Genomic DNA, 23605 nt, shown 5'->3' with positions numbered 1-23605 from the left:
GCACGATCCCGGCGTCCCTACGGTGCCTGTGGCGCAGTTCTCAGACTTACAGAACCTGAAATATGGGTTCCTTCTAAACGGCGGGTCAGAACTACAGCATATTTGGTCTGGAATTATTGTACTCCACAAACCACAAACAATGATGCCATATATATGTCTGTGCGGGCTTCCCCCACTAAGTTATGATTATTATAAGTTTTAGTAAGATTTCTACCTAGAGAGTAAGAGAGGTGGGCACTCTCTAGACTGCCCCTTTCGGTGATGTCACACACCCGGGCTATAAGGTACCCCTCCCGTACAGGGAGGGCAGAAGAGCTCCAATCCTCATGCTGACAAGAACTCCAGATGAGTGGAGACGTGCAGCTCCGCCTCCACCCCCCTTAAAGCCACATGGGATGCCTAACAACAGCTGACTAAATGTGAGTGTACCTTGTTTTATACTTGTCTAATGTACATATTTTATGTCTCAATTTTATAGCAACTTTTATCTGTAATCACTGTCCTCTTTCGGAAAATAAATGATTTAATATTTAGCCTGTCTCCATGCTCTAAGAATCAAACTATACGCCTTTGATAGATAATCGCTACTAATTCAAGGGGTTTGCCACGGACCCTCTTAATTTAACACTGTGAATTAAGTAACCGTGACTGGTGGCAGCGCGTTGTGTACGGCTATTGCGGCTTGCTGGCAGTACAGAAGGGTCTTATATTGCTGAATAAGGGGCTGCGGCCACAGCATTGATAATTCCCTTACTGCAGAAGCCTAATTGCCGGTTCACAACAGGCAGCCCGTCCGGCAACTAATTATCCTAGGTGCAGTTCCCTGACTGACCTGAGGGTAAGGGGGGCGCCGGAGAGCTGCGAGTTCCAAAGTGGAACTGAGAAAGTGGGATATACATAAATCCCCGCAGTACTTGGAAGATTGATAGCAGTGGCGGGGCATCCAAATTAAACTCCCCCTGCGGCAAATTGTAGAGCGAGAGTAGCTTGCTGGATATTTTGGTCACATGGTGCCAGTGGTGGGATAACTAAGATAAGCCCCAACTGTGCCTGTGATAGCCGTGTGCCGGCATTGTGTCTCGTCCCTCCGTCCGCTGATACACCGGTGTCAGGGGTGGGACTGTGACATAGTGGTGACACAGGGTCCGCTGTCCGTCGCGTTTTGGTGGCAGCGGGACCCCCGTTAGTCACCCGTAAGTGGCGAACGGCGGTTCGTGCTGTTCGTCACATATTGGTGGCAGCGTATTTGTCTCCAATATGTATGAAAACTGTCACTACATGTAGTGGAGACATTGACATGTGAAGGAGGCCTGATATGAAGGTTTCTTTAAAGGAAGAAAATGGCAGCCTGTCATGCAAGCATACGTTGGGTACACAAAGTGCCAAAAACACACATAAGCACTGCATATACAGGGTCTCAGAATTGCAGCATTGCCTGTCAGCAAGAGCCCTCAAAAAACTGTAATTTACAGTTGTTATGCAGGGAAGCATAAAGAAATTTTGGAAAATACTTATTGTGCCCATATTCATCATAAAATATATTTCTAACAAGAAGTTAAAATAAAAAATAGACAAAAGCAATAATTTTATATAGAAAATAATAAAAGGTATAGATTTTTCATAAATAAATCAATCTGTTATAGTGAAGTTTTTTTTTTCAGTATCAAATTTTGGCTCCTCGGGAACCAGTGTAACAGAAGTGCCAAAATATGTAGGCGTCAGCACTTGATACTTGATTACACATTCTCAGCTCCCTACAATAGTGATGATTTGACACAATTTTAATGAACACATTGAAAAGTGCCTGATTAGATATGATTCATTCATGTATAATTTATTTATCTTTTTATTGATTCGAGGGATTCTTTCTCTTGCATTTTCTTCTTAGAGACTGACTTGAACATTTATAGCAAATATATTTTTGTTCAATTATTTAAAAAAAGATTTGAAAAATTTCTTGGCATTCACATTTACCATAACATTGAAATCAATGTATCCTTCTTCAAAGATTACATTTTTTTCTACATTAGAAAAAAAGACATATTAGAAAACCCTATGTCAAAATAATAAAATCTGTAGGCATCTCTTAACAATGAAATGGTTATTGCGCCAGATGATGCCACTTTATGTGTAAAGCGCTTTGGTCTTTTAAACTTGCAGCTGTCTGGCGCATACTGTTAGCAGAGACGTCAATGATTTCACTAGCAACATTCCTCTTTTATAGCATTCAGCAAATTACAGGAATATTCCAGTATTATAGCGCAGCATTATAGAAATGTTACTAAAAATGTAATCATCTTTCCAATTTACTTATTTTTCTATTTTATTTTCCATCCACAAGTGCTTTGGACCCACCATCACTTTTTGTTTGGCATCCTGGATGACATGAAATTCATAGTAACATTATATACTTGCGCTTGATATTGTGAAATGTGACATCATCACCCTGATAGTGATTGGTGCTACAGTAGCATAGCATAGCTCACAATGGAAATCGCTTCATGTCAAGAGATTTTAAAACATGGGTAATAGAGTGTAATTGGAAAGTTTATCAAAAAGTTTGTTTTTATTATTTTAGCTCCATATGACCTAATTATAAAATTCTGTGAAATTCATTATCTAAGGCTTCATTCACATGTCTGTGTTTAAACACATATTTGAAAAAATGGTGAAGGTGTTATCAGTGTTTTGCATCAGTGTGTCATCCATTTCTACCATTACTGTGTCATCAGTGCATGGCCCGTTTGTCCATTTCTACCATCATTGAGTCATCAGTGTATGGTCTGTGTGCTCATTTCTACCAACATTGCGTCAGTGTAAGGTCCGTGTGCCCTTTTCTACCACCAATGTGTCATCAATGTATGGACTGTGTGTCCATTTTCATCATCAGTGTGTCATCAATGTATGGACTGTGTCTCCATATCTACCATCAGTGCGTCATCAGTGTATGGAACGTGTGTCCATTTCTACCATCATTGTGTTATTAGTGTGTGGTCCATGTGTCTATATTTACCATCAGGGTGTCATCAGTGTATGGTCCATGTGTCCATTTCTACTATCATTGTGTCATCGGTGTATGGTCCGTGTGTCCATTTCTACCATCATTGTGTCATCAGTAGAGTTGAGCGAAACGGGTCAGGTCAAATTCATAAGTCGCCGACTTTCGCTAAAGTCGGGTTTCATGAAACGAAACCCGACCATAGCATGAGGTCGGCCATGAGGTCTGCGACCAGAGCGCCAAAATCGCGTTTCAAATGATGCTTCCAGCGCCCTTTTTCAGCCAATGATGGAGGACGCACACTGTGGGCAACGCGATGACATGGGCAGCGGTCACCACCATCTTTGAGAAGGGCATGCAAGTGATTGGCTTGCTTTGTGTGGCGTCACAGGGGCTATAAATGGGCGTGCACGCCGACCGCCATCTTACTTCTGCCGATCTTAGCATAGGGAGAGGTTGCTGCTGCTGATTCTGAGTAAGGGAGAGCGTTAGACAGGGAAGAAGAAAAAAAAACTGCTCCTGCTGGTAGCGATTTTTACTGTACAACACAACAGTTTGTGTGCAGCGACAAGGGAAGATATATTTTTGTGCATCAGCTCTGTTGGTTATTAGGCTGCCTTATAAGGCTCCCTGATAGCTGCATTGCTGTTTGCACACTACTGTACAAACTGATTTTTTAAAAGCAAAAATACTTTTCTTCCTCTCTTCTGCACAGTTACCAAGCATTCATTTTTCCACACTTTTGTGTGCAGCAGTCCAGCTTATTAGGCTGCCTGCTGCCATACTTGTACTGAGAGCATCATTGTCAGCCTCCTAAAATCTCTAGGGAGATTCAAATTCTCCCCAATACTATATACACCTGGTACCTTGTCATACCCCAGCCAATTTCAGCCTGTTAAATTGAGGTGTAATCTATAGTGGGCCTGAGATAATAGTTCAGCCTCCTAAAATCTCTAGGGAGATTCAAATTCTCCCCAATACTATATACACCTTGTACCTTGTCATACACCATCCAATTTCAGCCTGTTAAATTGAGGTGTAATCTATAGTGGGCCTGAGATAATTGTTCAGCCTCCTAAAATCTCTGGGGAGATTCAAATACAACCCAAAACTATATACACCTTGTACCTTGTCATACACCAGCCAATTTCAGCCTGTTACATTGAGGTGTAATCTATAGTGGGCCTGAGATAATAGTTCAGCCTCCTAAAATTTCTAGGGAGATTCAAATTCTCCCCAATACTATATACACCTTATACCTTATCATACACCAGCCTATTTAGCCTGTTAAATTGAGGTGTAATCTATAGTGGGCCTGAGATAATTGTTCAGCCTCCAAAAATCTCTAGGGAGATTCAAATTCTCCCCAATACTATATACACCTTGTACCTTGTTTTACAGTACCATATAGCTGGTGGTATTTTGGGTACATTTTCCCAAAAATGAGGAAGTACGGTGGAAGAGGCCGTGGAAGTGGGCGGGTACTGATGATGGTGGTGGTGCATCTGCTGGTAGTGGCAAAAGCACAATAGCAGCTAAGGCAGGAGGTGTTGAGCCTGCGACATGGTCTGGCTCTGGAAGGCCTGGAAGGCTACCTTTTCTGGGAGTAGGTTAACCGCTTTTAAAGCTGGAGCATCAGGAACTGGATTTGGCTTACATTGCCGAAACAGACTCCAGCTAATATGCCCTCCTCTTCTGAAGTTTCAAAAAATGCAAGCACTGAGTCATCAAGTGCAGGCTCCTGATCTGGAAGAACCCCTTTCCTTGTGTCCTTCAGCCCCACCAAAAGTGAATGATGCAGCAGGCCACACTTCACATTAGTCCATGTAGCTCTTTCTCACATACCATGCCTGGGTTATCAAGTAAAATCGTGAATTCCCCAATCCAAGATGAATCTGACATGGAGTGTGGGTCACCAGCCAGGGCTATGGGGTTAATCGTACCGGGCCAGTGTCTCAGAGGGATGTGTCACGGTGGTGGTGACCCGGTCCGTGGCCCTGGGCGTCCATGCAAAGGGGTGAATTACGTTTATAGGTGAATGATATGTGACACCACCTGTGGTTTCTGATCAGATTGACCAGCGCTGCAGTGTCGCTTCTCTGGGACAGATGTTGTGGTGCAGCTAAGATGTAGAAGCCCTGCACAGGTAGGGTCGTAGTCACAGAGCAGATGAAAGAGTTGGTAGATGGTGTGCAGTGAAGGATGTAGCAGAGCCACACGCCAGGCGCAGGAGAAAGATGACAGACACAGTCGTGCAGTTCCTTTACCTGTACTTTGTAAGTGCCGTCCAGGACCCAGAGTACAGATGGAGAAGGAGTTGGTCAGCCTGGAAACAAATTAGGAATTCTCTCTCTGCAGATAGGTAGTGTTGCCTCCGTTCTAGCGCTTATCTGAGGTACTCGCAGTACTGAGTTCACTGAAGTTCCCCCTGTTGACTCTCTTTTGAAACTTTCTCGTATGGCAAGCAGCCGTAGCCTTTTCCTTCTGGCTTACACACGTCGCTGCTGAGGCCTCCGAGCCTTAGTTGGGAACAGAGCATTTACAGCTGCTACTTCCTCCGGTTTCTGCTGCAGGACTGTCAGTGTCCCTACAAATTTGGAGACCGGAATCCAGACCATGCGCTCCAGCTAGGAGTGAGCCTTAACTCTGCTCATCCTCCAGCTCCCCTTCTCACCTCCACACACTTCCTCTTCCATTCACAGACTGCCCTAACTTCCCTCCTCCCGACCACAGAGAGCAGCTCCTCAGCAGTCAGGTTCAGAGCTCTCCCTGCTGGCCTGGAGTGGGAACTGTGCTGTGTGTTGGTTTAACTGCTAGAGAGATCCTTTGTTGCTCCCAAGCATGACATCACACTCCCTAGGAGGAAGGTAATGCCACTGTGGCGACCGTACTCCTGGGGGCGCCACAAGTGCACTGATGCCCAGCCACTGCTAGATGATTCTTCTGGTACATTGACCCAGACCACTACATTCCCCTCGCACTCTACACAGTCAGAATCTGACCCTGATGAAACTCAGGTTCCCCTTCCCGCATACTATACTACCTTACATGGTGACAAAGAGGAAGGTGCAGATGAAAGTACAGGTTCCTTGAGCAGGTGGGGGGCATACTAATGGGCAACAGCACTGGCACAGGGCCCCTCATAGTACGCAAAAGTGTCTCTGTCAGTGGGAGGCGTCAGACACACCGCTGTACTATGAGGGGCCCTGTACCAGTGCCGTCACCAACGAGTGGCCCCCCCTGCTTGCTCAGGATCACAGCACTTGCAAAGTTGAAATACTTACCTCTCCCTGCTTCACCACCGTGACGCCTTCCGCGTTTCTTGACAGTGACATTCTGGTCAGAGAGCGCGATGACATCACCTCTGTATGCCCTCTGCCTAAACAGTCCAAGTGCAGAGAGATGGAAGATGGGGACGACGAGGAGTCCAGAGTACAGGGATTCCCTAGCGAGGAGACTTATTTAATTGTTTTAAAGGTTGGGAGCAATTTTTGGGGAGCACTATACTCTGGAGAATGATATATGGGGCCCACCATACACTGGAGCATTCCAAAGGTGGACATCAGACACTGGAGCAGCATTTACAGGGCCCATTAAACACCGGAGCATTAGAAAAGAGAATGCACAAACAAGAAGTATTCAGCTCACCCCTCTTCACTCCTGATCACACCTCCGACGCACGGAAACACCCTGACCCGGGTGTATAGTGCATGCACAACATAAAGAAGGATTTTTCCAGCGTCTCCAGGAGATAAAATAATAATTGCTTTATTGAGAATATAAAATCTTCATACCATCAGGTAAAAACGACATAAAGAGGCGTATGGAGGGGAGCAATTTCCTACGCGTTTCACCCTAAGAGGGCATCAGGGCATTCCATGATTAAGCCCTCTTAGGGTGAAACGCGTAGGAAATTGCTCCCCTCCATACGCCTCTTTATGTCATTTTTACCTTATGGTATGAAGATTTTATATTCTCAATAAAGCAATTATTATTTTATCTCCTGGAGACACTGGAAAAATCCTTCTTTATGTTGTGCATTAGAAAAGGGGCCCATTATATATGGAGCATTATTTGGGCCCATAAGACACTGGAGCATCATCCATGGGGCCCATCATATACTGGAGCATTGTAAATGGGGCAGATTATACTGTATATGGAGCATTATTTGGACAAATCGTACACTAGAGCATCATCTGTGAGGCCCATCATATGCTGGAGCTTTCCAAATGGGGGACATCAGACACTGGAGCAGCATTTACAGGGTCCTTTATACACTGGAGCATTAGAAATAGGGCCCATTATATATGGAGCATTATTTGGGCCCATAAGACAGTGGAGCTTCATCCATGGGGACCAACATATACTGTAGCATTATGTGGAGCTCATCATATACTGTATCGAACATTATATGGGACCAATGATTCTGTATGGAGAAATATATGTGCCTCTTTAATCTGTATGGCACACTATGCGGTGGCCATAATACTGTATGGAGTAATATACTGTCTGTTTCTGGAGCTATTGGGGAATATAAAATGGATATCAGTCATGTGATGTAAGAAGTGAAGTATTTTTCATTGTACTATACAGCTATTTCTCTGCCGTATCAGAGGATCACGAATTGTGGCATGTGTTAAAGGAGCCCAGTGACACTCTTTGGCCCTGGGCCCACAAAAATCTGGAGCCAGCCCTACCCCCCCACAACTTTAGCCAAATAACCTCCAGTTTTCAATGCCTAACTATTATTATAAAGTAAATTAAGGTTGACAAGCTTAAGTAATAAGAATTGATGTTTTTGGCATTAAAATGGGCACTGTAGGTGTGTTTCCTGTCCTCCACTCACTGCCGACTTTTCTTCCCCATTGACTTGCATTGAGTTTCGTGTTTCAGTCGGCCTTTGACTTTTCACGATAATCGTCCGATTGCGTTCGACCCGACTTTTGCAAAAGTCGGGTTTCATGAAACCCGACTCGACCAGAAAAAAGGCAAAGTCGCTCATCTCTAGTTATCAGTGTTTGATCCATGTGTCCATTTCTACCATCAGTGTGTCATCAGTGTATGGTATGTGTGCCCATTTCTACTATCACTGTGTCATCAGTGTATGGTCCGTGTGTCCATTTCTACCATCACTGTGTCATTAGTGTATGGTCCGTGTGTCCATTTCTACCATCATTGTGTCATCAGTGTAGGGTCCGTGTGTCCATTTCTACCATCATTGTGTCATTAGTGTATGGTCCGTGTGTCCATTTCTACTATCACTGTGTCATTAGTGTTTGGTCCATGTGTCCATTTCTTCCATCATTGTGTCATCGGTGTATGGTCCGTGTGTCCATTTCTACCATCATTGTGTCATCAGTGTTTGGTCCATGTGTCCATTTCTGCCATCAGTGTGTCATCAGTGTATGGTACGTGTGCCCATTTCTACTATCACTGTGTCATCAGTGTATGGTCCATGTGTCTATATCTACCATCAGTGTGCCATCAGTGTATGAGCCATGTGTCTATTTCTACCATCATTGTGTCATCAGTATTTGGTCCATATGTCTATTTCTACCATCATTGTGTCATCAGTGTATGGTCCGTGTGTCCATTTCTACCATTATTATGTCATCAGTGCATGGTCCGTGTGTCCATTTCTACCATCATTGTGTCATCAGTGTTTGGTCCATGTGTCCATTTCTGCCATCATTATGTCATCAGTGTATGGTCCATGTGTCCATTTCTATCATCACTGTGTCATCAGTGTATGGTCTATGTGTCCATTTCTACCAACATTATGTCATTAGTGAATGGTCCATTTGTTTATTTCTACCAACATTGTGTCATTAATGTATGGTATGTGTCCCCATTTCTACCATCAGTGTGTCATCAGTGTGTGGTCCATGTGCCCATTTCTACCAACATTGTGTTAATAGTGTGTGGTCCGTGTGTTCATTTCTACCAACATTATGTCATTAGTGAATGGTCCGTGTGTTCATTTCTACTATCAGTGTGTCACCAGTGTTTGGTCCATGTGTCATAGGTTTTTTCACGGATGAATAAATGACAAAGCTTCTCCTATACTTTGCAATGTTAAATATGTACAGCACATGGATGGCACACAGATGTATGTCATCTACGTGCTGTATGTGTTTTTCATGGACCCACAGACTTGTATTCGCTCTTTTCATCTATGATACCGGAGAAAAAAGGACATGTCTCCATGTGTTTTGCATAGATACACAATCCCTTCAAAACACGGATATGTGAATAGCACCATAGATGATAATGGGTAAATCCTCTATCCGTGAAAAAAATTGATACAACACGTATGTACAACACAGACCTTACTGAAAGCTCCTCAACTTTCTAATATACTATACATTTTATTTCAATTTCACCACTTCTTCTCTACATACCGAAACATTCTTTTCACACCTAAAGACTACAAACCTAATATATCTTATAGCTGAGGGCTTGATTATATAAATTATATCCAATATTCATCAAAGAAATTTTCCTGCTACATTAAAAATTGGGGCCAAACCTGTTTAGCTTTGAACATAACAAAATTAGCTTTACTTAGCTACTGAAACTCTTGCGCCACCTCTCTACTACTCCCCGCTGATATTTGGCAACAGGGCTACAGTGGTGACGTCACACCTACAGCTAGTCACTGGGTTCAGCAGTCTAATGGCATATGCCTTGGAATCACTGCAAAGCCCTGTGATTGGCCTGTGCAGTCATGCGTTTTAGATGTGATGTCACCGATGCAGCCCTGTCAACAAAAACCCATGGGAAGCAGTGCCGATGAAGCCCTAGAGCAACAAGGGCTTTGGTAGGTGAGTACAGCTTATTTTGTTGTTTTCAATCAAATGCCAACATGGCCACAATTTCTAAAGAAACTGGAGAACACCAATAATGGTGAGTATGGTGCACACTACTCTAAAGTAACACAACAAAACTTTCAGAAATTAACGCAATGTTTAAGCTCTATTCACAAAAAAAAAACATGTAATGCATACACTGTCATATGTGCCAACATAACCTCTGAAGCCGGTGATTGGCTGAGGCTGTCGCATCATATGTGAACATGGCGTTATTATGGCAGGGAAGACCAAAGCAGTGCGGAAACAGTGGGGTTTTAGGCAAACTCAATTCCTGAAGTTACGCACTTTTTTGAAAATTCTGGGCAACTTTAAAGCATAAACAGTAAACATTAGGTTCTTTCGGTGGAGCTCCCACTACTATAAAGATATGTGAAGAAATTAATCATCATATAAAATTTTGTTTTAAAAAAAAAACAGACCCCGGTTCATCAAAGCTTTTACGCCCAAAAAGTGGCATAAAAGCTTTTTAAAGTCACAAAATGTTGGTGTAAAAGTTATGGATTTTGGCACTTTAACACTAGTTTCTCCCAGGTCTGCAAAAATTAGCAAAGCTTGGGTTTGGTGGGGGCTTGATGCCACAGATTGTCTAATTTATGATGAGTTGTGGAGTTTCCTACTCCAGAAATCTCACTCCAGTCCCTGACTAGAGTGAGATTTCTGGTGTGGCGCTTGTCACTCATCAGGTATACCAAAAGGTGTGCACCACTTCATGAAACAGGAGTGTCTGATTCCACCGCGCCCCTGCTTCTAGGCCAACAAGAAAATTGCCTTTGCTTTAAAATAAAATAAAAATGGAGGAAGAATGTCAGGAGGCAAATGGGTATTTGTTTCCGAACAATTTTTAGGGTACAGCACTATTTGCAAATATCTTGCTTCCCAAAATAGTACTTAGGTATTAGATATTGAGAAGACTTATGAAGACTTTTAACTTCAGCTATTTTCCTAAGACAAGGAATGAATAATAATATTTTCATGGTTTATATTGGCTGCTAATATACAGATAAATAAGCACTGCATATATAAGAAATCAAAACTATCAGAACAAATCACATTAAATATTCAATATCATTTCAACAAACAACTTTGCAAAAATTGGTAGTGTATGCACTATAAATTTTAACTAAAATCCAGCAGTAAGATTAATTTAAGTTGTAAAATACCTAATCAGAGAAAGAAGCTTATTTTTCCATATTTGATATGAGCAATATTTCTTTTGCCTGCTTCCTGAAGTCGCCATACATTATAAAAAACAGCTAAAATTCATCTTGCCCAAAAGCGAGCTCACTGAAGTTTATGGCAAGAGGATGCTGGAGGATCAGTGAGAAATAAAGAATCAAAGAAAACAGATTATGCTACTGCTTTCTAGTATACGTTTTATATCACCAATGTGCTGGATTCACAGCTACACTGTTCTGTACTACCTTATAATGTTCTCGATGCTGATGCTGCTTCAGGACATATACTACATAGAGAAAAGAGAACAGAAATCCCTCATATCTCAGTGTACTGACTATGCGAGACATTGTAGCATTTAGCCTTTGCACAGTAGGTCAAAGACAACTAAAAATTAGAGAATGAGCTAGCAGAGATGAAAACTGGTGAAAAGGCAAGATGCAAGTCATAAAAATAGCATAACTTCATATACATACTGTACATGTCGGCTTTTTCTGAAAAGTCACTTGAAATGACGCATGTGTTTTACACTGTCCTTGACTTTGCGTTTGACAGATAAGCATTGACAGCAACAGTCTGTAACTTGACATATAATTCTCAGGTAAATTATAGCAATTTTTCTCTCTCAGAAGATCAACTACATCTGAATTGGTTGAATCAGACTGCAGTGTAGAGAAAAGAATATTGTAGGTTTTTCTTACTGAATGTCCTTATAGTTATACATTAGAGAAGAGCGGATTAGGCAAAATTTGAATTCGCTTTTTCGCACCATTTTTCTCAGGAAAAATGTTCAGACCCAAGAGCATAAAAAACATAATATGTATGAATTAAAAAAACCCCTAATATTCTCCTCACTGCTTAGCTCTCTGGCCCCTCCGCTCCTCAGATAGGAGTGGATTTTTGGTCCTTTTATTCTGGATGGCAATTGCAAAGATTATAAGGTAAAAACAGTTTAATTTTTGCAGTGGAGCCTCCTCTCTTAGAGTATATGTACATGACTGCCTCCAAACATTTATAAACCGCCATCCTAGTCAGTAATTTCATCAAAAGGCCTGTGTTGATAAAAGAATTTAACGGGGAAAAATGCATATGTACAGTATATAAAGAAATAACTATACATAGCAGATCTATCACATTTTGCAGCAAACTGGGGCCAAAAAGAAACAAAACTGCAATGTGTAATGATGATCCTTAGAAACAATTATATGCAGGTAATGTCGAAGGAACAACACAGATCAGAAAAAGACTGTGCAAGAGTTTGTGTTGGGATTAAACGGCATATACTGTAAGTGATATGTTTGGAGTCTGTGGTTATACCAAGGACTGTGTTTAAGGGGTCTGGAATAGGGTCACTTTTATTTAAGAGAGTCTAGAACTATTTTGTGGCCTGGCCTGAGGTCTTTATCAGTTGAGAGAGACTGGTCAGTGATTTGTATACGGGTTTGACCACTACTGGACAACCCCTGATTCAATTCAGTAACCCATACAAATCCATTTTTCCATTCCATTGCACCGTTCCTGCGATATCAGTGCTGCTACTTTCCTCAGATCCTATGGCCTTGTTGTGTCATATGACTGCTGCAGCCAATTAGCATCCCTTTAGTGTATTGCCAGAATTCTGACAGAATAGGAAAGGCTGCAGCTGATCAGAGGCAGCTGATTGGCTGCAGATGTCACAGGACTACAAGAATGTCACATGATCTGCCAACAATAGCAGGCTGACATCACAAGAATGGAGCTACTACGGGAGATGGAGATTGTCGGGATATACCCTGGTGTATGGCCTAAAGTATGTACTGTATTTTGCCTGAAACCCTGATGAAGAGGGATGGAGTCCCATGAAACGCATCTGCAGCTTTCTGACCCTCCAAACGATCGGTAACGGCAGTGACGTCACAAGCGAACACACGCAGTCGGCCATTTTTTTCCTTCCCGCTGAGTAACCAGGGACGCTACTGGCCGGTGCGCCCCTGGCTCTGCTCATCCGTGCACCTGCATGTGCTTCTGTTTTACCCTGTGCATCACCTCATATCGCAAGGCCAGGAACCAGTTAATGTTTGGATCTCCCGCGTCTATCGAGTAGGTCCCAGCCCGGTGACTGACAAGCACTCAGCAAGGGTAAGCAGAAAGTCCCGTGGAGGGCACTAAACAGCATATATATATATATATCAGTTTTGGATTATAATATATATGCTGATTTACACAATGGATAGCTGTTATCTACACTTTAAAATATATATACTAGGAACACTGTTATGATTATAAGTCATTATACACTTTTCAGACAGCTAGTTACTATTGGCAGTTATTTAAGGATCCACATTGTTGGTGGTTTTTGCAGACTTCTTCTTTTCTTATAGTTTTTAGTTGACAGCACGGTATCCTTCTTTATATAATTTAAAGTATGTACTGTATTTTGCCTGGCTTGGTATCTTAATTTCTTCCTAAGTATGAAATGGGGTCTGCATTTCTTCCTAGGTTTTAACTAAGGTCTGTTCTCTGCATTAATTATGGATTTTTGTCTGAGGTCTGTACCTATTTTGGATTCGGTTTTGGGGTCTGTATCTATATTGGGTCCTGTATTTATTTTTTTGGGACCTATTTACATTAGGATCATAATATTTATTTTTTTTGGAGTCTCAAATCCACACCTATTGGGAGGTCTCCAATCATTCTAGGACCTCTATTTATATTTATTTGGAAGGCAATTTTAATTTTGTCTTTTGGGTCTGAGGTTCCAATCTGCATAAAATTATTAAGGGATGTGATTAAGGAGCTATATCCCTGACTAATGAAAAAATCAGGAAAGTGATGTTTGGGGGCATGGCCTAAGCAAATAGAAGAAATTGTGAGTTAAGCCGGAGTCACACACAGCAATCTCGCTAGCGATATCGCTGCTGAGTCACAACTTTTGTGACGTAACAGCGATCTCACCAGCGAGATCGCTGTGTGTGACAGCGATCAGCGAGGGGCCCCCCTGCCGGTATTGCTGATCGCTGTAAGAAACCTCTGGACATTTTTTTGGTCGCTGGTCTCCCGCTGGCCAGCACACATCGCTGCGTGTGACAGGTGGGAGACCAGCGATCAGCTGTAAAAAATAGAATTAGAATAAAAAATATTGTTATTCTCACCTTCCGACGTCCCGCGCAGCCTTCCTCTCTCCACGCTCCGGTCCCAGTGATCCTTTGCACGAATGACCACGAGACTTCGCGCTCCCGCGAGACCGTGACGTCTCGTGGTCATTCTCGCAAAGGATTACTGGGACCGGAGCGTGGAGAGAGGCGGGAATGCTGCACGGGACGTCGGATGGTGAGAATAACAATATTTTTTATTTTAATTCTATTTTTTACAGGGATGGCAAGCGATGCCGGGCGCTCGGCATCGCTGTGCTGATCGCTGGTGAAGCTGTCTGTGTGACAGCTCACCAGCGATCACATAGCGACTTACCAGCGATCCTGACACCTTGATATCGGTGTTGGTATCGCTGGTAAGTCGCTATGTGTGACTCCAGCTTTATCTTGATTTAGCTACACAAAGAATGTATGTTCCTTAATGTGGTGTGAAACCATACCCTAAAACACAACCCTTTCTTGCTCTTAATGACATGGCTGGTATTTTTTTATATGGGGAAGGCGGCATCCCTAGCCAGAGCATCAGCAATGTTGAAAGGCATTTGCTCATGTATTATTTGCTTCAATTAGTCCTTGAACTAAATCAATACTTTTCTACAGCATATTAATAGGAAATTCTATAAAAATTGATGTTTAAAAACGTATATTGACTGTTGTAATGATCGGAGAGCTATTAATTGAAAGGGTTGTATAATTAGGACCCCTCCCTTCTCACTAAAACGAAACTCATTGATGATTAATTGATGACAGCTGATTGGTTGGTTGTTAAAGTCATGCAAAAACTGTGGCCACGTGTTTTTTTTGCTGTCAGTACAGGAATGATGGGCATTTTTATCTTTATACTATATCTAAGCCTTTTATCTTCTTGCCAACATGCAATGTGCTATTACGTCATATGTTGTTTCCCTGTGAGCATGGCATCTTTCCCGGGAAATAATGGCTGCTACATCCATTATCTGCCTCTAATAGGAGCACTGGGAGCTTGTCAACAGCATTTACAGAGAATGATTTGGGGGGGCATGCTGTTTCACGCACCCATCGGCAACCCCTCAAAGCCTGTGACTGGCACAATTTTTACTGTATGTTTCAATAATGCTATGTTGAAGTATATGGTATAGACGATCAGATGATCGCAGGGTTAAGTTTCCTAAGTGGACAAAAAAAGGAAAAAAGTTTTTAAAGTATTAAAACCCCCCACAAATAATACAATTCTAGTCTAGTCACCCACTTATTCCCTCATTGAAAATAAAGTAATAAAAAAGTAAAAATGTATGTATTTGGCACTTTAAAATTCTGATCTATTAAAATATAAAATGACTCTGGAAACTGTATAACAAGAAAAAGAATTAAAATATTGCCACAACACTGCAAAACATGCAATAATGAGAAATAGTAACACTGTATGTATCTACACTAAAATGGTTTTCTTGATATTTTACAATCGCAACCAAGGCCTAAAAGGCGGCAATAAAACACTTCATAAATATGGGCTATAGCGTCTCGGTTATTTGCTGTCCATACATGTAAAGCACAAAGCTTTATAGACCTGATCAGCCCTGATTCCTCCTGACCATTTACATCCTAGCCAGTAACAGTTGGCAGCACACAGTACATGGCAGTGTGGGGTACTCTGGTCTTGATAAAGTGGCCATTCTCTTGAGTAATTTTCAGAATGTGTATTTGCAGATATATAAAGGTAATTGAAGCATGTTTGTTCCATTCCTACATGTGGTCATCATGTGGTCAATGCAACATGTACCAATAACTATCAGTAGTGTCGTGGGCTTTAGATCACCCATTCCACATGTACCATGAATATTAGACAACATATGAGGCTTAAAATGACTGACGTGCAATACGTTCCAGTGCAATAGATATGTATCATCAATATTAATATAAAAATTAGCCAAGCACCATTATAATGATAGCCTTGGTTATACATCATCAGGAGACATACAAACTTGCAATAATTGGAACAGATCTGTGCATATGAGCTGGCACCAGTCAATCATCTCTAAGCCACAAACCTCATTGTGACATGATTTACTGTGCAGCATCTGAATCCACAAAACTGGCTTCCTTCAAATCCCAAGCTCCAAAATGCAAAAAAGAAATGGTCTCAATATTTTAAAATAGTAAAATACATTAAAATGATTATAAGTAAAGAAGGATTAAAAATCAAGGTAAAAGCATCAGTCATAACAGGATAATCAGAGAAATCCTCATATTACAAATTCCATACAATTGGAGCATCAAACCAATCAGCGCTTCCTTTTTATTTCCCAATATAAGCTGGAATTCGCAGTAGGATTTTATTATGGATGACCTTGACAGAAAACACCTAGGACAAATGGTTCCATGCATTTTTCCAAACGGTGACAAGCTATATGGATTGCAATTAGTAAGTGTTATATCATTATTTTATTCTTTGGACAGAAATGATAGCCACATATGACAGATGTAGAGAGACAGTAATAAATATGAAAGATTTGCTTAAAAAGTACTATATCTCCCTAATCATCATGACTATATACATGGTACCCAGCCATTCTCCACACATACTGTGCATTGGTATATTTTGCTATGGTTACTACAAGCACACGGTATAGTGCAGGGTCATACAGATTTTGCCTGCCATAGCCAGCACTGCTGGTCTCAGCACTGTGGACCAGCCCCTACAACACGGAATTCTAATTCATTCTGAAGCATGCAGAAATCTGTAATGAGCAACAAGACAATCAATTAAAATCCCACAGCTGAGAAATGACTACTTACAGCATTTGATAAAATGGTAGTGAGACATCCTTGAATCTTGCCCGTTAGCCTTGGTACAGTTGTCTGCATTCTGTGCTGCTAAAACTCTCGTGGTCGTGGATAGACGTGCATTATTTAGACTCCTCCGTCAGGTATCCGATTCACCCCTCAATGCATTATTAATTTAGAACAGCTTATATTCCAAGGTACAGAAGAGGCTTTCTATTCATTTTCACCTGTCTGCTGAAGTCACCGTAGACCTTTACGTGTGTCTTCAACCATAGACACTGCACGTGCCGGTGTAGTATATCTCCTATGCCTGGCTATTAATCCTACATCATTGGGAAGAGAGGAATATGACTGGTGTGCAGGCTCATTCCTTCAGATTAGAGGTGTGATGCTGCTGCTTCTGGTTCTGCAGCACTGCGGCGCTCACAATCTTGTCTCTTAATAGCTTTCCATAGTGTTCAGATAGCAAGCAAAGTAAGATTGCTTGCCTAATTGTATGAAGTTGCAGGAAAAAGGGGTGTTATGAGGCACTAGGAGATGCTGCCTTCAGTCAAACATGACTAGATTCCCTAACTGTTCTTAATATAGATTCTTTTTAGTCACCAGCAGTTGTTGTGTGGCACAGGCTGGGGGAACAGCTGCTAAAATAATCTCTATTCAGCATTTTGAATTTTTATCCATTTGTCAAAATAAAGGTTCAAAGCGAAATGGGATTTCATAGACGTAACAATAGGATGAACAATGGAATCCAAGGAATGTTTGTGCATAACCAGTAATGTCCCTGAGATATTGTAAATTAAGTCAACTATATAAAATCTGGTAGTTCGTCTTAAAAAGTGCATTACATACACTTGTGAACTTTTAAGAAGGGACATCAGGGTGAATGAAAGAAAAAATACACAAAACAGCACACTCGGCACAACATTTTTGGGCTTTATGCTCTATCCATCTTCATAAGACAGAGGCACAACATACGAATGGTACATATGACATTCCCAAAATTAATTGACCACACCTATAAAGACATAAAGAACCCAGACCATACTCCTTAAATACATATGAAATGCAGACCAGACCCCTAAGCAAATACCATGTAGAAGTTAAGGGCGGCGCATTGTCTCAGTGGTTAGCGCTGCAGCCTTGCAGCGCTGGGGTCCTGGGTTCGAATCCCACCAAGGACATAATCTGCAAGGAGTTTGTATGTTTGCGTGGGTTTCCTCCAACATCCTAAAGACATACTAATAGGGAATTTAGATTGTGAGCCCCATCGGGGACAGTGATGATGTGTGCAAACTGTAAAGCGCTGCGGAATATGTTAGCGCTATCTAAAAATAAAGATTATTATTAAGTTAACCATAGGCTGCAAATATAATGGTCTGAAAGAGTTAAGCTACAAACATGACTCCATTATTATGTCAATGATTAGCGCTAGACGTCTGCACCATACAGACAGCTATGTACATATGTTATTTACTACATGTATGAGCAATAACACCATAGAAAGCAGTAATGGAATGTAAATGGATAGAAGCTGCAATATATAAAGCTGGCACATAGCAGAGGAATGCCTGCTGTGGCTTTCCAGGATTTGTAGTCTATGGCATTCCCTGGCAGCAGCTAGAATTGTATAGATGAAATACAGTAGCACAGCTGACATAGCAAGACTTGCATAAGTGGTTGAGAATGGAGTCAGCCACCCATAAACGAGAATTAAAGGGTTTGCACCAGGTTATTCCTCTCCATTCAGATGGGGCTCTTTAATTTTCCATTCTTTAGATTGGCAGGGGTCCCAGAGATCAAACCTCCAGCGAGCAATAAGGCTATCCCCTATCCAGTGACAGGGGATAACTGAATAAATTGGCGCAACCCCTTTTAGAAGTGATGCCACAAGAATCCTACTCTTAAGGTACTGTCACACTTAGCGATGCACCAGCGATCCCGACCAGCGATATGACGCGGTCAGGATCGCTGGTACATCACTAAGTGGTCGCTAGTGAGCTGCCACACAGGCAGATCTCACCAGCGACATAGCAGGGGTCGGGGGTCACTACTTACCTGTCACACTAGGCGATCCTGACGTCCTCCTGCCCGCGTCTACATGTCGCTCGTCTCTCCACAGGAAGCGCCGCAGGAAGCTGACGACGAGAAACAGTCCTGTACGTTCTCATGCGATCAGCGATAACCAGCGGGGGAGCGGGTCGTAGGTAAGTATCACACACAGCGATATCGCTAGCAATATCGCTATAACGTCACAAGTTGTAGCGATATTGCTAGCGATATTGCTAAGTGTGACAGGCCCTTTAGGCTTTGAACTATATAGGACTGCCTTTGTTAGTTAATCTTTTATCTCTTGTCAAAAGCTCCTATTTTGCTCATGTACATATGTTATGCCTGTTACATATTGCCAGTATTGTATTATTGCTAGGTAGTATTATGGCCTTTTAGCCTGGTTTGTACATGTAAGTGATGCAATAAGTCTGCTCATACATGTGTGTGACGGATGTGAGTAAGTGGTAGTCTCAGACCTAGTGCATTCATCAGAGATGTGCCATGAGTTAAGAAATTCCTAATGTAGGGTGTCACTGGGTAACGGCTCAAAAGTCTAAGGTGCCTCTGCAAGAAGACTGGGCTTTCTTCTCTGTCTTTTAAAATAATGTGCAAAAAGTAGTCAGTGATATGTCTTGGTCAGAGGCAGAGGCGTAGCTAGGGGTTCAGTTCAGGGGGGCAAAACATCTGAGTGGGCCCCTAACAAGAGAACATATCATTGGTGCAACCTGCGCAACCGCATATGGGTACAAGAGGAAAGGGGGCCCATATCTACCTCTTGGGCTGCAAAGGGCCCATATCTTGTTCTTGTGTGGGAGGAACGGCCCCCGTCGAGTGTCCGGGCCGGAACCAAAGGAGCCGTCATCTGGGTTCCGGGGGAAACTGTCCCCGGGGGACAGAAATCGGGGACGGACCATTCTGACAGACAGATGGGCTGGGGGAGGGACCAGTATAAAGCAGGCGGGGAATTCCCTGAACAATGAGTCAGCAGAGTGGGACAGAGACTGCAGGAGAGCATGGGAGCGACTGGAAGCTAGGGCGACCCACCAGTGCCAGAGAGGACGCTCACCGAGGATTCCAGAGGGACGGTGCCAAGGCGACCGGCCGAGACTTGCTGCCCCACTCCAGCCCACGGCCACTGCGGCCTCAGTTCAACCCGCGGCCGCTGCCGCCTCTTCTCAGCCCGCGGCTGTAGCCTACCCGCGGTCACCCGCGGCGGCCGCCGCCTCCCCTCAGCCTGCGGCTGTGGCCTGTTCCCTGCCACCCACCGCCGCCCCACTCTCGCCCATGGCCGTGGCAGGTACCGTGCCGTCGGCGACCACCACTGCCCAGCTCCGGTCCGCAGCAGGGGCCAGGCCTCTGCTGACCGTGGACTCCCCGTCGCAGCCACTAGCTGCGCAGGTGGCCTGTCATTTGCCACCACCCATCACTACCGCTTGCCCCAGGCCGGGGCCTGTGCCCACCCGTCCAAAGACTCCGCCGGGGCCTGTGTGCCTCCAGTGTCACCAGCGCGCCGGAGGGTGCGAAGACTCCATCAACGTCTCAGCAACTGGGCCCAGCAACTACTACGCCGAAAGACCACCAACCCGAACGGCGAGGGACGTCTGGACAGCTAAGTTGACTTTACAATTAAGGACCCGTAGTTGGCCATACCGCGGCCCTATAGTGACCTGCTATTGCCGGAAGTAGTCGTGTTCTACCTATTTGTGTTTGCTTGTCTATAGCCCCTGTGAGGGCAACCCGTGTTACCCCTGTTGGCGATCAGGCCAAGACTGAGGAAAGTTCCCTCTAGTCTTTTAAACGTTATTTTAGAAAGCACCAAATTGTCTCGCGACTCGTCACTGCATCCTGCGTACCTGCAATTATCACATTTGCACAGGGGCCCTCTCTGTCTGTGTCTCCTTGTGGCCCCTAGCCAGGTAATCATGATTATAACTATGGTGGTATAGGGGAACCTCAGGAGATGACCACACTTTTATTGAAAATAAATCTCTATACAAAGACCAGCACTAATATTACCGCCATATGCTGTCACATAGTGATAGATACCAGTCCTACAGAACAAATAAGAGATTAAAGTACAGTTATAGATGGTGACTTACAGCTGATGTTCTTTCAGGTGGAGTCATTCACTTTTCCCATCCATTCCATGTCTATTCCATGTGGCCAGCACCGTTCACATGTACAACCACCGCAAAAATTATGTAATCCCCGGGTCTTGGAGGATGTTCATTCAGTTGTTTAATTTTGTAGAAAAAAAGCAGATCACAGACATGGCACAAATCTAAAGTCATGTAAAATGGCAACTTTCTGGCTTTAATAAACACTAAAAGATATCAGGAACAAAAAATGTGGTAGTCCGTAATGGTTACTTTTTTACACCAAGCATAGGGGAAAATTATGGAATCACTTAATTATGAGGAAAAAAATAATGGAATTACCCTGTAAATTTTCATTCCCAAAACTAACACCTGCATCAGATTAGATCTGCTCGTTAGTCTGCATCTAAAAAGGAGTGATCACAAATTGGAGAGCTGTTGCACCAAGTGGACTGACATGAATCATGACTCCAACACGAGAGATGTCTATTGAAACAAAGGAGAAAATTATCAAACTCTTAAAAGAGGGTAAATCATCACGCAATGTTGCAAAAGATGTTGGTTGTTCACAGTCAGTTGTGTCTAAAATCTGGACTAAATACAAACAACAAGGGAAGGTTGTTAAAGTCAAACATACTGGCAGGCATTCATCCACTCAATGCTGACTTTTATTCCCCATTGACTTGCATTGGGGTCGGGTTTCGGACGAAACTCAGACTTTTTTTTGCCCTAGTCGGACCAGTTTCATCCGACTCAAATTTTGTTTCATTCGGGTTTCACGAAACCCGATCCGACCAAAGTCGTTCAACTCTAGTGATTCCATAATTTTCCCCTATGCTTGGTTTGTTCTTGATTTCTTTTAGTGTTTCTTAAAGCCAGAAAGTTGCAATTTGAAATGACTTCAGTTTTGTGCCATGTCTGTGATCTGCTTTTTTTCTACCTGCAAAATTAAACAACTGAATGAACATCCTCCAAGGCCGGTGATTACATAATTTTTGCCAGGGGTTGTAGAATCAAAATCCTTGTGTCCAACCCCCTGCTCAATGCTGGATTCACTAAACCATCTCAGACAGATGTCTGTCGAGCCACTGTTTGAAGACCTCCATTGAAGGAGAACTCACCAACCCTCGTGGCAGCCTGTTCCACTCATTGATCATCCTCACTGTCAAAAAGTCTTTTCTAATATCTAATCTATATCTTCCCCTTTCAGTTTCATTCCACTGCTTCTTGTGTTTCCATGTGCAAATGTATTCCCAACCTGCACAAACTCCTCATCCTGCTGATACCCCAATGCTGAGCCATTGCTGCCATATGATTCCCAATTACTGCACCTACTGTGTGGTATAAAAACAGAGCTCCTCTTACTGCCCCATATAGTAATGCCAACACTGTGCCCCTTACATCGCAATAATGCCTCCTTTGTGATCTCTACTGTAGATGGTAAAATTGCCTCCAAGAAAATATTAATTTCATGTGCGTGTAACCTCCACATTTTGTCCCTAGAAAGTAATACTCCATGTGCCACTATAACAAAAATGTTTAAGTGCCCACTTAACATTTAATGATGTCCCCAACTCACCTACAGTTGTGGCCAAAAGTATTGACACCCCTGCAATTTTGTCAGATAATACTCAGTTTCTTCCTGAAAATGATTGCAATCACAAATTCTTTGGTATTATTATCTTCATTTAATTTGTCTTAAATGAAAAAACACAAAAGAGAATGAAGCAAAAAGCAAAACATTGATCATTTCACACAAAACTCCAAAAATGGGCCAGACAAATGTATTGGCACCCTCAGCCTAATACTTGGTTGCACAACCTTTAGCCAAATAACTGTCACCAACTGCTTCCAGTAACCATCAATGAGTTTCTTACAATGCTCTGCTGGAATTTTAGACCATTTTTCTTTGGCAAACTGCTCCAGGTCCCTGATATTAGCAGGGTGCCTTCTCCAAACTGCCATTTTTAGATCTCTCCACAGGTGTTCTATGGGATTCAGGTCTGGACTCATTGCTGGCCACATTAGAAGTCTCCAGTGCTTTCTCTCAAACCATTTTCTAGTGCTATTTGAAGTGTGTTTGGGTCATTGTCCTGCTGGAAGACCCATGACCTCTGAGGGAGACCCAGCTTTCTCACACTGGGCCCTACATTATGCTGCAAAATTTGTTTGTAGTCTTCAGACTTCATAATGCCATGCACACGGTCAAGCAGTCCAGTGCCAGAGGCAGCAAAGCAACCCCAAAACATCAGGGAACCTCCGCCATGTTTGACTGTAGGGACAGTGTTTTTTTCTTTGAATGCCTCTTTTTTTCTCCTGTAAACTCTATGTTGATGCCTTTGCCCAAAAAGCTCTACTTTTGTCTCATCTGACCAGAGAGCATTCTTCCAAAATGTTTTAGGCTTTTTCAGGTAAGTTTTGGCCAACTCCAGCCTGGCTTTTTTATGTCTTGGGGTAAGAAGTGGGGTCTTCCTGGATCTCCTACCATACAGTCCCTTTTCATTCAGACGCCGACGGATAGTA

General features: G+C 42.8%; 1 protein-coding gene across 5 annotated transcripts in view; it reads right to left on the bottom strand.

Annotated features, from left to right (window-relative positions):
* The window catches only part of MYO16 (myosin XVI), a 783767-nt gene that overhangs the window by 580296 nt on the left and 179866 nt on the right, over positions 1-23605 (bottom strand). For 2 of the 5 annotated variants that reach the window (XR_012222718.1, XM_073556816.1), the window contains exon 1: positions 16950-17476. The exons of the other annotated variants lie outside the window; for them this stretch is intronic. Coding sequence is in view for 1 of the 2 variants with exons in the window: in XM_073556816.1 (XP_073412917.1) it covers positions 16950-16977 (28 nt within the window). In the remaining variant the exon portion in view is untranslated. Of the gene's footprint in view, positions 1-16949; positions 17477-23605 lie in introns of those variants that run through there. 5 annotated transcript variants of the gene reach the window in all.

This window comes from Dendrobates tinctorius, unplaced genomic scaffold, assembly GCF_039654945.1.
Source record: "Dendrobates tinctorius isolate UK_male_01 unplaced genomic scaffold, ASM3965494v1 ptg000240l, whole genome shotgun sequence".
Classification (NCBI taxonomy): domain Eukaryota; kingdom Metazoa; phylum Chordata; class Amphibia; order Anura; family Dendrobatidae; genus Dendrobates; species Dendrobates tinctorius.
This window is presented reverse-complemented; position numbering and strand designations above follow the sequence as displayed.